The 15,810-nt window shown below is 39.7% G+C and overlaps 1 protein-coding gene, 1 long non-coding RNA gene and 1 pseudogene across 2 annotated transcripts; 2 read left to right on the forward strand and 1 right to left on the reverse strand.

Annotated features, from left to right (window-relative positions):
- Positions 1-15: 15 nt before the first annotated feature.
- LOC109585297 (uncharacterized) lies at positions 16-263 on the reverse strand. The gene is made up of 2 exons (XR_002186417.1): positions 171-263; positions 16-126 (listed from the first exon to the last, which is right to left on the reverse strand). It is a non-coding gene; the product is annotated as an uncharacterized LOC109585297 (long non-coding RNA).
- Positions 264-6,766: 6,503 nt separating this feature from the next.
- On the forward strand, positions 6,767-7,553 carry LOC109585298 (uncharacterized). Its single transcript, XM_020001306.1, has 2 exons — positions 6,767-7,088; positions 7,136-7,553. Exons 1-2 carry the CDS (start codon positions 6,836-6,838, stop codon positions 7,516-7,518), a joined length of 636 nt encoding a protein of 211 aa, XP_019856865.1. The 5' UTR covers positions 6,767-6,835; the 3' UTR covers positions 7,519-7,553.
- A 5,423-nt stretch (positions 7,554-12,976) lies between these two features.
- LOC109585295 (uncharacterized) lies at positions 12,977-14,335 on the forward strand (annotated as a pseudogene).
- The last annotated feature ends 1,475 nt before the right edge of the window (positions 14,336-15,810 follow it).

Below are 15,810 nucleotides of genomic sequence, written 5' to 3' on the forward strand. Positions count from 1 at the left end.
AAGGTTCTCCTTTCATCTCTCTAACATATATAACATTGTCAAAGACTAAAAACAGAGTATATAGGTAGAAAAGTCCAGTAGCGCAACCCAAACTGTTCAAAATGATCAGCGGCCGAGGTAAGTCACCTAAAAAATGACACAACAACAAAAGACAGAATGTTTAGACTTACCTTTGGCTTGTGAAATCCTCTAGAAGTGAGTAGAAAAGGCGAGCGACTCGAGAGAGCTGCTTTGCCTAACATTTCAATGGAGAAAAGCGGTAGGTGTGGCCACATTTTGCTTAGCAACGGCTTAGCAACCATGGCTTCTCGACCAGTCACAGTGGTGTTTCTACTCGTAGCATCTTCTCCACTGACTTCTGCCTCTTCATTCTTTCATATCCTGCCTACTAGGTCCTGCTTAACATGATACAACTCTCTCTTTCCCTTCGCCAAGTCCGTGTATTTGAGAAAAGCGGTGAGTATCTTTACAATAGACGCTGCATTGCTTTATGCTGCTTCATTTACTATTATACTTCTTCTATCTAAGGATGAACATCCCATAAAGGCTGCTAGCAAGTTTCAAGTCTCGCAGGACAAGATCTTAAAAAATATGCATTGCTCAACTAGTACCACTAGAAAATTATTTTTATTCCAAAATTAATTTCGGTGTTAAAGGGTTAAGAGAAGATAGCACCATGGTCCAGATCCAGTATCTTTTTCTCCTTTCACTTTTTTAGGCTCTTCTTTCCTTGGCATAGGGCTGGTGTCTTTAATGGGTAACTACCATGTATTTTTAGGGTATTTTGTCTATTGGCTTATCATGATTGCCTGACCATACTAATGATGTGTATTTAGTTTTACTGTCCAAAAAATTGTTTCACTGAAATATCAGCTCTTAAAGATGCTTATTTTTACTTCCTACCATGCTACTTCTCGTCAGAGGGTATGGTTAAATGTGATATCACAAGAGGCATAGATGCTTTTAAATACATTGCCTTATATGTGAAATTGATTCTTTATTTTTCTACCTAATAATGGAATAGCACTAATGTAAAGAATTGGATCATTACCATTTCTTATTTTTAGTATAGCAATGCAAAAAGAACTCAAAATTCCACATATAGGTAAACCTTTGTTTGCTATTTTGAGTCCTTTTCCTTGCATTGCCAGACTGAGAATAAGAAAAGGTAATGATCTGATTCTTTATGTAAGTGCTATTGCATTATTAGGCAGAACAATAATGGACCATTACTTTTTCTTATTCTCAGTATGGCAATGCAAGAAAAAAAGAATGAAAATAGCAAACATAATGATTCACTTATTAATGGACTTTTGAGTTTTTTATGTATTGCTCTACTAAGAATACGAAATGGTTATGATGTCATTCCCATTAGTGTTATTGCATTATTAAGCAGAAAAAAACGATCCTATTCGTGATTTCTGCGCGAAAATAATACTTAAGTAGCAAATTATATTTTAACAAATGAAAACTTTCGAAATATTTCAATTAGCCATCTTGCATAGCTAGATGCCTATTTACTGCTGTGCTGTGGGGTGTACTAACGGGTAGGGAGAGTCAAACATGAGTTTTTTTATTTCCTAAGGATGAAAGACAAAGATTAGCTTGGATAGCAGCAGTAAAACGTGAAAAGTAGCAGCCTACAATCTATTCAACAATATGTACCAGCCACTTTATTCATAGTATTGATTGCTATTTAAATGTTCCTTAACTTTTAATTTTACAGGTAACTATTCTCAAGATCCCAGAGTAATAAATTATGCCCCAACAATTTTTGTGTACAAAAAGTAATCCTGTAGTGACAGAGGCAATGGTGTCTCATGTGGAGAGAGCAGTTAATCTATCAAAAAGAAAAGAAGAGGGATCATTAACTAACTCAAGTAAATCGAAAAGATTGAAAGTTAATTTAGAAGGGGATTCTAATAAGTTGACCCACCTGGCAATAGATAGTGAAAGTGCTGGTCTTGTTTGTGAGTAGGAAGGAGATAACAAATTAGATCAAGATGAAGCTCATACCATCAAGTGCTGATTGTGATGAGGAGGAAGACAGTGAATGTAATAGGCATTTAGAGCATGGAGTTGGTATGGCAGTGAGAGCAGGGAGATGGTTTTGGCTATGAGAGCAGGCAGTAGCTATGTCAGTGAGAGCAGAGAGAGAGTGAGGCAGTGACAGCAAAGATAAGTGTGCAGTAAAAGCAGGGAGATGGTGTGGCAATGAGTGCTGGCAGATTGTGTGGCAAAGAGACAGGGACTTGGTGGTGTGGCATTAAGTGCACCAAAAGATGTTGTGGCAGTGAGATGGTGTCGCAATGAAAGCAGGGAGATGGTGTGGGAGTATTAGCAGAAAGATGGTTGGGCATTGAAAGGTGGGAGAAATGACAGCAGGAAGATGATGTGGCAATGAGTGCAGGGAGGTGTGGCAGTGACAGCCGCGAGATGGTGTTGCAATGAGAGCATGGAGATAGTGTGGCAATGTGAGTAAGGGGCAGTGAGAGTAGGATGATGTTGTCCCGTGAGAGTAGGATGATGGTGTCCCGTGAGAGCAGCAAAATGGTGTCAGTGAGATTAGGGTGTTGGTGTGGCAGTGTAGCATTAACGTGTGGCAATGAGAATAAGGAGATTGTGTGGACAGGGAGATGGTGTGACACAAGAGCAGAGACATGGTGTATCAGTGACGGCAGGAGATATTGTGGCATTGAGAGAAGAAAGACAGTGTGGTAAAGAAAGCAGGGAGATGGATTTGTAGTAGGAGCACGGATATGTTGTCGCAATGAGAGCATATTGTGTGGCAGTGATACTGGGAGTTATGTGGCAGTGAGAACAGGGAGTTGGTGGTGCAGTGAGAGCAGGGTGATAGTACGGCTTTGAAAATGGGGAGTTGGTGGCAGTGAGAGCTGGGAGATGGTAAGGCAGTAGGAGGAAGATTGTGTGGCTGTAAGAGCAGGGAGATGGTGTGGCAGTCAGAGCAGGAAGATGGTGTGGCAGTGGGAGCAGTGAGATGGCTTAGCAATGAGATCAGGGAGATGCCGTGGTAGTGAGTTCAGGAAGTTGGTGTGGCATTGAGAGCAGAGAGATGGTATTGCAAAGAAGGCATGGACAGGTGTGTTGGTGAGAGCAGGGAGATGGTGTGGCAGCGAGAGTAGTGAAATGGTGTGGCATTGAGATCAGGGAGAAGCCGTGGCAGTGAGAGCAGGGAGTTGGTGAGAGGTTAATATCAGAGAGATGGTGTGGCAAAGAGAGAAGGGAGTTGGTGTGGCAAAGAGAGCAGGGAGTAGGTGTGGCAATGAGAGCAGGAAGAGGGTGTAGCAGTGACACCAGTAAGATGGTGGGGCAATGAGAGCAGGTACATGTTGTGGCATTATGAGCAGGGAGATGATGAAAGCTGGGAGATGGTGTAGCAGCGAGAGCAGTGACATTGTTTAGCAATGATAGCAGTGTCATCGTGTGGCCGTGAGGGGAAAGTGATAGTGAGGCAGTGAGTGCAGGGAGACAGTGTGGCACTCAAAGCAGGGACATAGTGTGGCAGTAAGAGAAAGAAGATTGTGTTGCAATGACAACTGGGAGATCGAAAAGCTCTCAGAACATATAGACCTTGCGGCAATAAAAGCAGGGAGATTGTGTCGCAGTAAGAGCAGGCAGTTGGTAAGGCAGTGGGAGCAGGGAGTTCGTGTGGTGGTAAGAGCATTAAAAAGTTGTAGCAGTAAGAACAGGGAGATGTTGTGGCAGTGAAAGGAGAGAAATGGTGTGGCAGTGAGACAAGGAAAATTTTGTGGCAATGAAAGCAATGAGATGGTGTGGTAGTGAGAGGAGAAAGGCTGTGTGGAAGAGAGAGCAGGGAGTTTGTGAGGCAAAGAGAGTATTGACTCATAGTGGCAGTTAGAGGAGTGTTGGTGTGGCAGTGAGAGATGACAGATGGTGTGGCAGTGAGAACTGGAAGATAGTGTGGCATAGAGAGCTGGGAGATAGTGTGGCACTGAGAGCAGAAAGTTGGTGTGGCAATGAGAGCAGGGCCTTTGTGTGGCAGTTAGAGCAGGGACATGGTGTGGCATTTAGAGCAAAAAGATGACGCGGCAGTGACAGCACTGAGATGGTGTGGCAATTAAAGGTGGAAGATGGTGTGGCAGTGGAAGCATGGAGATTGTGAGGCAGTGAGATGTTGTGGCAGTGAGACCTGGCAGATTGTGTAAATGGCAGTGATAGCAGGGAGTTCTATTTGCAGTGAGAGCAGTGAGGTGATTTGGCCATGTATGCAGAAAGATAGAGTGGCCGTGCGAACATGGAGATAATGAGGCAACAAAAGCAGGAAGTTGATGTAACAAAGGGAGCAGGGAGATGTTGAGGCTATGGGATTAGGGAGACGGTGTAGCATTTTGTGCAAAGAATTGTGTGGCAGAGAGAGCAGGGAGATGGTGTGGCAGTGAGAACAGGGATTTGGTGTGGCAGTGCGAGCTGGGACTTGTGCCAGAGACAGAAGTGAAAAGGTGTTTTAGTAAGAGCAGAGAGTTGGTGTGGCAGTGAGAGCAGGAAGATGGTGTGGCAGTGAGAGCAGGGTGATTGTGTGGCATTGTAAACAGGGAGACAGTGTGGGCATGGCAGTAGAGAGACGATGAAACTGTGCGATCAGGCAGATAGTGTGGCAATGAAAGAAGGAAGATGTTTTGGCAGGGAGAGAAGGAGATGGTGTAGTAATGAGAGCACGGAGTTTGTGCTGCAGTGAGAGCAGTGTTGATGGGCAGTGAGAAGAGTGAGATGGTGTGGCACTGAGACGAGTCAGTTGGTGTGGCAGTGAAAGCAGAGAGTTTGTGAGGCAGTGAAAGCACGGATTTTGTGGCAGTGAGAGCAGGAAGATCGTGAGGTAGTTAGAGCAGGGAGATGGTGTTGCCGTGAGAGCATGGAGATGGTGTCAGTGAGAGCAGTGCAATGGTGTGGCAATTACAGCAGGGACATTGATGGCAGTAACAGCAGGGTGTTATTGTGGCAGTGACATTAGTATGTTTTTGTCACTGAGAGCAGGACATTTGTGAAGCAGTAAAAGTATGCTGTTGATATTGCAATGAGAGCAGGATGATGGTGAGGCAGTGGGAGAAGTGAGATATCATGGCTGTGAAAGCACGGAGATGGTGTTGCTGTGAGAAAAGAAAGATGGCGTGGCAGTGAGAGCATTGAAATGGTGTGGCAGTGGGAGCAGGGAGATTATTAGGCAATGAAAGCAGGGAGATGGTGAGGCAAAGAGAGCTGGCAGTTGGTGTGGCATTGAGAGCAAGGAGATGGTGAGGCACTGAGAGCTGGGAGTTGGTGTGACAGACAGAGCAAGGAGATTGAAAGGCAATGGGAGAAGGGAGATGTTGTAGCAGTGAGAGCAGGGAGATAGTTAGTCTCGCTAGCCAGACTCTAATAAGTCTGGTGTCACGCCTAATATCAACTCATGCTGCATTTGTCAAAATGGGAGACTCAAAAAAATTGCCGTGTCTATAGTTATTGCTTAGTTACCATGGTTACAGCGTCTTACTCCCACATTGTTAAACAAGGCTGAGAAATGTCTTTACTGCAGTGGTGCAACAAACAGAGATAGGAGACATTTAACCTCTGAGTCCAGTAAATCTGTAGTCCCTACGATATTTGAACTCTTTGAGAGAAGCATGAAATTGAAGGAGGTAGAATTTCTAGAATGTGCTACATCTACGAACATCATTGAATGAACTACATGTAGATATGCATGCAAAAGTTGCTACAAGAAGCTACGACAGTTTATGAAATTGCAGCAAGAGCTAGAGGCCCACATTCTAAATGTTTTAGATTCTGGACTAGTTCCCAACACTGCAGTTACTGTCGATAACCCTTGGAATAAAAGAGCAAGATGCCTGGATCAGACCATACAGACACCAAAGAAAAGGAAGGATCCAGATTTATCTGTAAGAATTTATTCATTTTGTTAGAAATAACTTTACTGCATTACTTGTGGTATATGCTGGCTATTATTATCAACAACATTAATCATAGGTTGTCTTTAATTATAAAACACCATGTGTGACTCACCTTGTGACTCCGAGAAGAAAATAAAATTGCTTCTATGCGGGTAAGGGGAACACCGAAATCTCTCGCACTGGAACTCATCAAGCATCGTAGATTTTTGCAGTCACTATTGGGTCAGGTTGGTGCCTTTTTAAAAAGGGAGAACCAACATCTTTGCTCAAACAAGGTAGCTAATTTACTAATCAGCATTGAATTAGCTGATTTTTCATTGGCAAATTAATTTCAAAAGATCAAATCACATGCTTCATGCATTGTTGAACTATTAAAATTAATTCTCACTAGCAAGAATAAGATGAATAAAGATAGTATCAGTGTTACTAGTCTCATTGTTTTTATCATAACATCATTCAAAAGAAGTTTAATAAATGTTATTCAGAAGATGATTTCACTAATTCTCTATGCTGGGCACTGTTCTAAACAGTAAATGAAGTCACAACAAAACTTGATTTCATTTTTTAAACTGCATAGGTGTATGACCGCTTAAACAAACTACACTTGTGCACTTCATATAGCACTCTTTTGAGATTGCTCAGTCCAGTTGGCAGAGATTTTGATAAAAAGGTGATTGAATGGTCTGATTCACTTAAACTAAAAATACCTATTGATAGAGAATCTGTAAGTCATAATTGAAGTCATCATTGAATAGACATTACATTGACAAAAACTATTATAATAGTTGTTTTGCTATATAATGTGTATATGGTTAATTTGTGTCTCATTACTTTAGTTTCAGACAATTGATGTTTCACATGTTTTTGATCATTTTGAGAAAGAGATAAGTCATGAAGATTATGAAGAAAATATGGATTTTTGTGAAGTTACTGATGTAGAAGATTTTGCACAAGATTTTACTCAAAATTTTGAGTGCTCTATACTTGACGATGATGCTAATAGTGATAATGAGTGCAATGATAGAAATAGAGATTATGACAATGAGGTTGATGATGAGCATAATGATGATGATGAGCATGACGATAACAATGAGGATCTTGATGAGGATACTGAAGTCATTATTCATGATGAGATTCAGCTAAAAGAAATTCTAAGTGCTGAAGGTAGGCATTATTTTTATTTTAATGACAATCATTTTCACTTTTTACAGATGTTGATTTTCAGTGGAGAGGCTTTAAAATTGTTGGAGATAATGTATATCAAATGGTAAAGCCACACTATATGTCTTTGAAACACCAATCTCGCTCACGCAACTACTTTAATTTATATGCAGTTAAAAATAGGATTAATTTATCCTCCTTTTCAAGCTTCAAACCGATGATTGAGACCAATGTTAACTATGAAGACATCTTACCTTCACCCTCTATTCATGCTAGTTTTATCACCAATTTGGTTGTACTAGTATCACGAGTACTCGTTGACAATTTGTCTGCATTCAAGTTTTATTTTGAAGATGTAGCTATTCCTCACATCGAACACAAATATTCTGCTGATATGAGTATAAAGTCAGAAGTGGTAGGCTTGAATAATTAAATGTGAACTGAATTAACCGTATGTATTACTGGTCTCACTAGGCATTTTTCTTCATTCATAACAAAAGTATTATGAGGTGCTATGTATCTTTTACAATCTGTACAAGTATGTGCCCAGGAGATCATTTACTGAAACTGTCTCAGTTAATGACGAGGAGTATTCTCTGTCAACTGATGTTACTCATACAATACTGCTGGGAGGTGATCAAATGACTGCTGCCCATTGCAGAGGATGTCATTCGATCGGAAGCAATTCTACTACTGATTCCAATAAGCTGAATGGATTTCATCCCGTAGCTGAAGACTGGCACACCAAAGTCATTTTACTTGAAGTATGCATGCAGGCAGTAATGATTAATGCTGTTAATGTCATGTTAATGTATTAATGTTAATGTAACGTAATTAAAGTTAATGCAATTATTGTATAATTAATGCTACTATATTTTTACATGATGATAGGTTACTTGGGCTCGATTGTACAAAGCCATGTCAGCCACAGATCAATGCACGCTACAACATTTGCAGAATGTCATCAATAGAAAAATGTCTTATCTGTTGCGAAGAATGACGTAAATGCAAATGAAGATTTTTTTATACTTATAGTACAGTCCCATGTAATTTGTGCTACAATGAAGCTCTTTGAATTGAAAAACAATGATTCTTTTCCAGCTTATGCTGATAATCAATGGAATTTGCTTACAAGGAGGGAGAAGCAGGCTAAGCTTTATTCATTAGCTGCTATAGTTGTGAATGCGTTTCTGGACCTTTCATTACCATCATCAACTATATGTATGAGCTCTCAGTCAGATACTGTTAAGCCAGACCTTACATTAGAGTATGCAAAAGAACTGCTCAGTCTTGGATTGCTCTACATGGAGTTTCAAGATGCTATTAGAGAGGGTGATGAGGAGCATGTCCTTAACTGCTGGAGGTATCTCATGCTTATTTAAAGCGACAGGCCACAGGAACTATGCACTTGAGACATTTTACACATTAGCTCAGAATGAATGGATATAACCAGTGTGACAAGCATTGCAATTACAATACTCGAGGTCTGTCATTGTTCATGGCTGTATAGGGTGCAACATACCCTGTGATTTACACATGGAGCACCTCAACAGAATCGTCAAGCTTTGTGTTCCTAATGTAGGCTCCAACAAATTTGACACTACTTTAGAAAGGATAGGTATGTCTATTAGCCCTTTAAATGAAGCAGTTGCTGCATTTGACGAAGATAATGATGTATCTTATGCTTCAGGGAAGCATTCAGTACCTAGGAGATCAGAAGACCAGAAACAACTAATAAAAGCATTGGCACAGAATAATGTCTTCACAAATATACCTGGCCGTGAACACAAAAGCTTCCATGAATTTTCATGTAACTTGATGAAAGGCGTAGATAAAGTGAAAACACTTAAGAGGATGGAGCATTATTACAGAAAAATTGTATCAGATATCATTATTCAAAATAAATAAGTACAGTGAGTGATTGTGTATAGATTATTAATAACTATTATTAACTGTTATCACGTGAAAAAACACATGCACAATTTTGATTTTGGGAAAAAAGAGTTCTTTAATACAGTCCAGAGAATTAAAATACAACCCAGCACGGAGCGACCTAAGGATGAGAGAAATCTGACACTGGTCCAAAGAGCCGGATCGATCTGTAATATAGAGTATTATTCGAGTCGATGAGACAAGCGTCTTACAATTTTTAGAGACCAGATCGAACGAAGGATCAGACCGCAGACTGAATCGCTGGACGAGACACTCAGCAATTATACTAATCGGGTGTTGAAGTTAGTAGTGAGTACCAATTTGGATTAGTATATATATAGATATACTATTTGTTGTTTTTTTGAATAAAGTATATTGAGACACATGTGGGTATTGGGCAAACTACTGACTAAATATGGCGGAAAGACTTACTCACAAAAGGAGAGTGAGAGGTGGCCATAGAGTCTGTCAAGGAGATGGTGAGTGAACTGGAAGTTTTTAGCTTTAATAGAAGAGCATGACTCGTTGACGGTGTCGGCGAGGCTGAATCAGTTAAAGAGAAGCATGGAAGAGAAGCTAGAGACTATCACAACACTTGATGCTGAAATACTGGCCCTGATTGAAGAAGATGAGCTTGCTAGAGAGATAGAAGAGGTGGATGCTTTTAAGGCCAGCATGTATATGGCATTAGCCGTGATTACTGAGAAGTTAGCAGTTGAGTCCAGAGCTGGGGCAAGCCCTCCTGCTGTGACTCCAAGAGTTAGTAGTAGTTCTAGTGAAGCTAAATTGCCAAAAATAACACTACGTCCCTTTAATGGGGATGTGACTCAGTGGTTGACATTCATTTAAGTCTGCAGTCCATGAAAATAATGCTATATCTGATATAGACAAATTTAATTATCTAAGGTGATTAGTAGAAAGGTCAGCCAAAGAAGCCATATCTGGATTAACACTTAGCACTGCTAATTACAGAGGCCATAGCAATTCTTTAGAAGAGATTTGGCAGTAAGAAGCAAAAAATTTATATGCATATGGATGCCTTACTCAGTGTAGAGGCAGTTACTTCTCAATATAATGTGAAAGGCCTTAGAAGGCTTTATGATCAGTTGGAACTCACATTCGTGTGTTAAGTGTGCTGCCTATAGCAACAATTATTTTATGCAGGAATGCTTAAGCCATAGAAGTGTCCCATATAAGAATCTTATTAGGTTCTTTATGCTCCTCTAAAAATGGGTTTTATTTGAATGAAAAACCTTTAAGAAAAGGACTGGAAATATATAAAGCTGTAAAATGAAGTTTAGATTTTGAAATTGGTGTTTTATGCCAGAAAAATGCAAACTTTCGAAAAACTTTACCTGTAGTGATCAGAATCAGACCAAATTTACAATAGAGCCTCTTTACATGATTACACATACAGTAACATAGAGATTTTGGAATTAAACAGGGCTAATATAGGAAAATGTGGTGTTGAGCCATATGAAAATGAAACTAAGTGGCATTACTAGTAGGAAAGGAGAAATATCTCTATGTTAATCAATTTGTTTGGTTAAAAACTGCTTTCACCTAGAAATCTGGTTATTCAAATTGAAAGTAAAAGGAGTTTTCGCTTTTGAAAAATCTTTAGTATTTTAGCTCTTGATGCCATAGCTATTATGAGTTAAAGGCTCCAAGGTAGCTTCCTAACTTATTTAATTACTGTCTTGTAACTAGTACTGGTTTCATTATGATTGGTAAAGTACTTTGGGAGAAACAGCTCCCTTAGCAACAGATTTAAAAAATTGCGTGGGCAGTGATGCAGCACCCTTAAAGGCACTTGGGGTTGATTCTGAATCATATGGAAGCTTGCTGTCCTCTGTTCTTGTTAAGAAACTGCCTACTGAAATGCAGTTACTTATTAGCCGCCTGTTATCAAGTGATGACTGGATGCTAGTGTCTCTTATGGAGACTCTAGTGAAGGAGATAGAGGCTAGAGAGAGGACTGCAGCGGCCAATCAAGCCCATGGGAAAACTCATAGAGAACAGCCAACTTCCGCTGCGCTGTACACAGGAGATCGTGTCATAAAATGCTGTTACTGTCAACATAACCATAGCCATAATTCGTGTCCCAAGGTAACCTCACCAGAATCACGGAAGCAACTTTTGAGAATGGCTCGTAGGTGTTTTGTTGGTCTCAAAAGAGGTCATGTCAGTGTAGCATGTCGATCAAGCATTAAATGTAGCAAGTGTGGTAACAGACATCACATTAGTATATGCCCGAGAAACGACTCTGATAAGCATGCGCAACAGCCTCTAGAAGAGAAGTTTTCTGGTACCAGTTCTGGTCTCAATCCTGAAGCAAGAGAGTTTAATGCTCAGAGCACAGCTACATGCCTAGCAGAGAACACAGCTTTATTAACTGGTAATGAGACTATTATGTTACAGACTGCCCAAGCCACAGTTTATAATATTAGAGAGCCTGAGCATCGGGCAAGAGTACGTATCATTTTAGATAGTGGCAGTCAGAGATCATATGTGACAGACAGAGTGAAAACCACTTTGAGACTTGCACAAGAAAACAATGTCCATTATTACCTTTGGGTTCGCAAGGGGCAGTTGTAAAACATGTGAGATTGTAGAGATTGGAATGGAAGTTTGTGATGGATCAGTATTGAAGTTGCGTTTATTTGCAGTGCCTATTATATGTGAGCCACTTTCTGGCAAGACAGCACAGCTTAGCCTTGATCGCTTAGATCAGTTATCTTCATTGAATCTTGCTGACCCTTTCTGTGGAGAAGAGAGGGAAATCGATATATTAGTTGGAATGGGTTATTATTGGAGCCTAGCTACTGGTAGGATAAGGCGTGGGTATGGTGGTCCCATAGCTATGGAAACTAGGATAGGTTGGGTACTTTCAGGACCAGCCACTTTAGTATATGGTCAGGATGACTCAGCTACTCTTATTACTCACACTTTCCAGGTGAGTGGGTTGAAGAGTCTTGATGAGCAATTGAGATCCTTCTGGGAAATGAAATCTCTTGGAATATTGCATAACATGCAAGGAACAGAAGTGACCAAGAGACTTGTAGTTCATACAGTAGGGATATTCTTTGATCCAATTGGGTTTCTATCACCTATTGTAATTCAATTTAAGGTATTATTCCAGGAATTGTGTGAAGCAAATGTGGCGTGGGATGAGCCTATATCTGGCCCACTACTGGATGAATAGAATGTCTTGATTAATAGTCTTAGAAAATGTCCACATATTCATATATCTCAAAGTTATTATGCTGATATCAAAGATGAGATAATATCTCAACGTCTTTATGGGTTCTGTGATGCCTCTAAGAAAGTGTACGCAGCTGTCATTTATTTGGTGATTAAAACCAACACATCATTTTATAAGGTTTGTAGCATCTAAGACACAAGTTGCTCCATCACGAGGACGAACAATTCCACGCCTGGAACTATTGTCTGCACTCTTACTAGCCCGATTAATGGATAGAGTTAAAGGTTGTTTAAAAAGGTTGTCTGTTTAGGTAATGCAATCTATTTTTCTGATTCGCAAATAGCACTTTATTGGATTAGAGGAAAAGACAAGGTGTGGAAACAGTTCGTACAGAATAGAGTTTGTGAAATTAGATCTCTCACGAATGATAGTAACTGGAAGCACTGTGCTGGAGAGAAGAACCCAGCTGATATACCCTCTAGAGGTCTAACTGCAACAAAATTTCACAGTAATGCTTTATGGATTGATGGTCCAATTTGGAAAAAAGAGAAACCTGGTGTTTCAGCCCATGAATTACCGATGACTAGTGAAAGTCACAGAACTGAATAAAACCAGTTCTCATGTGTTAGTCACAGCTGGTGAAACACTCAGTATATCTAATTTGATTGATATTAAGAAATACAATGATATTATGAAATTGTTTAAAGTTACAGTTTACGTTTTTAGATTTATCAGATTGTTGAGGAAGCAATTAATGGAGCCACAGGCTCAGGAATTGCATAATATTGAAATGAAATGGATTAAAGAAGCAAAAAATGTGTTATTATCAGACAAGAAATTTCCTCAATGGAAAACTCAATTTAGATTATTTCGTGATGATAATGGTGTTTGGAGATATGGATGCAGATTGGCTAATGTCAATGCGTCTTTCTGCACTCTGTTTCCAATTCTACTCCCCAGAAACCATCATCTCACATATTTAATTGTGCTACAGGCACATGAGAGGGTTCTCCATGAGGGAATAAAGGAAACTGTAACTGAGTTAAGATTCAAATATTGGATTGCGAAGGGAAGATCCCTAGTAAAGATGACAATATATAGATGTGGATTGTGCAGGAGGTTTGAGTGAGCGGCCTACAGAGGCCCACCAGCTCCTCCATTGCCATCCTATAGAGTACAGGAGTCACCTCCACTCATACAGGAGTTGACTTCGCTGGTCCCCTGTATGTGAGAATGACTCCTAAGGACAAATGCCCATCAAAGGTGTGGATTTGCCTTTATACTTGTTGCTTAACAAGAGCAGTACATATAGATATTGTACCTAATTTATCTGCTTATGCCTTTATTAGGTGTTTTAGAAGATTTATTGCTTGCAGAGGAATGCCACATTTCATGATCTCCGATAATGAAAAAGCTTTCAAGGCAGCAGCCAAGGTAATAAAAGAATTAATGAGTCAAGATTACATTCAACAGCATTTAACATCCCTGGGCACAAATTGGAGATTTAATCTTGAGAGAGCCCCTTAGTGGGGAGGGATATTTGAACGCAGATACAATCAATGAAAAGATGTCTCAAAAAATGATTGGACAATCGCAGCTGTCGTATGAAAAGTTATTGACCACAGTTTCAGAAGCGGAAATGATGATTAACTCACACCCACTATCATGTATTTCAATAAATGACTTAGAGGAACCACTAACGCCATCACACATGATGATTGGAAGGAGATTATTGAGTCTCCCATATGTCTCATGTTCAGAGGACACTGATACCTGTCAGTCGACTCCTTCAGAAATAAACAAAACAATGAAGCATTTGAACTTCACCTTAGATCAGTTCTGGGTGAGATGGAAGAAAGAATATTTGCTAGAGCTAATGGAAGGACATCGATGCCACAGTACTGGAGTTTGTGGTGAGCAGATCAATGTAGGTGATGTGGTTGTGGTCTATGATAGTGACAAACATAGGGGATTTTGGAAATTAGGCATGGTTGAGCAATTAATAGTTGGGAGGGACAATGAATCAAGAGGAGCTGTTGTTAGGGTACATAAGAAGGGTCATAAATCTACTTTGTTGAAACGATCTGTGCAGAGACTTTACCCATTGAGATGAACTGTCAAAATGCCTCATCTACACTTATCTACACTTGATTCAACTGGTAATCAAGTGGATTCTGACACTTCTATTCAGGGCAATAATGAAGCTAACACCATGTCTGGTGTAGCGATGAATAGGGAGGTGGAACTGGAGCTAATTGAAGATCCCATACCAGTAAAGGAAAGAGAACCGGATAACCCACCTACCAGGAGACCCAGGAGAGCAGCAGCACAAGAAGCGAGAGATCGTATCGTAGCCTGGAATTACTGTTAATCATTAATTTAAACTGTGAGAACTGAATATAGTATACATGCACTATTATTGTACAATAACACATTAATTATGATTTCTGTAAGTTGACCATTCTGGTCAGCGGTGGGGAGTGTGTGAGTGATTGTGTAGAGTAACTGTTATCACGTGAAAAAACACGTGTACAATTTTGATTTTGGAAAAGAAGAGTTCTTTTAATACAGTCCAGAGAATTAAGATAAAACCCAGCACGGAGCGACCTAAGGATAAGAGAAATTTGACAAGTACTACTTTCTTTGTGACATCAAACATATACACAAGTAAAGTGTATATTATCCATAATGTAATGAATAATAATGTTTTATGTATTAATAATAAAAATAATTGACTATTATATGGTAAGGATACTTTTCTCCATTGTGAGAATTGACAATCAGAACATGAACAAACTTGAAAACAAACATCACAGCAAGAACAAGTATTTTAAGTCTCTCATTTGGATTATACAAAGAAAACATAGAATACAAAATATCTCTGCGACACGTGTCTTTGACTTGCAATAAGCTAAAATGTGGTCATTACTAAACCATCTATAGACACCAGGGCCATAAAGCATCACACAGGAAGTCAATTTGCCATCTCATCCTGCCCGACCAACTTGCTGAACGTATGTTCCACATCTTTAGGAACTCCAAAGTGGATTACTCTTCTGATATCAGCATAGTCAACTCCTAGGTCAAAGGCCACAGTAGCTATTACTACCCTTAAGCAAGATGGTTTCGAAAACTGGCTCCAAATAACACTACGAACGGCTTCCTGTGTACATCCAGTGTAGTAATCTACTAGTCGTACCTCAGGAATTTTAAGGGGAAGACCTGGAGGTTCAGTAATATCATCTTTCAAAAATCTAATGAAAGCAGACCACAGTTCAGCACAGTCTATTGGAGGGCGACAGAAATTAAGAGTTCTCTCCATACTTAATTTTTTGTCTTTCAGCTCTTTCATTAGAAGAATAAAATTCTCCTCAATAGATTAGAATTCTTTAATTAAAAAGAACAGATTGTCCTTTCTTGGAGATACTTACACTACGAAGACTCTCTTCATACCAAGGATTTTAATGACATGGTCTCTCAGAGCTGTTGTCGCAATGGCAGTTACAGCCATGACATTGGTTTTGCTGCGGAAGAAGACTTCTTATTTCTCCTAGCTTAGAAACTCTGGTCTATAATCATCACCCCTAT

This window comes from Amphimedon queenslandica, unplaced genomic scaffold, assembly GCF_000090795.2.
Source record: "Amphimedon queenslandica unplaced genomic scaffold, v1.1 AMPQUscaffold_13090, whole genome shotgun sequence".
NCBI classification, from domain to species: domain Eukaryota; kingdom Metazoa; phylum Porifera; class Demospongiae; order Haplosclerida; family Niphatidae; genus Amphimedon; species Amphimedon queenslandica.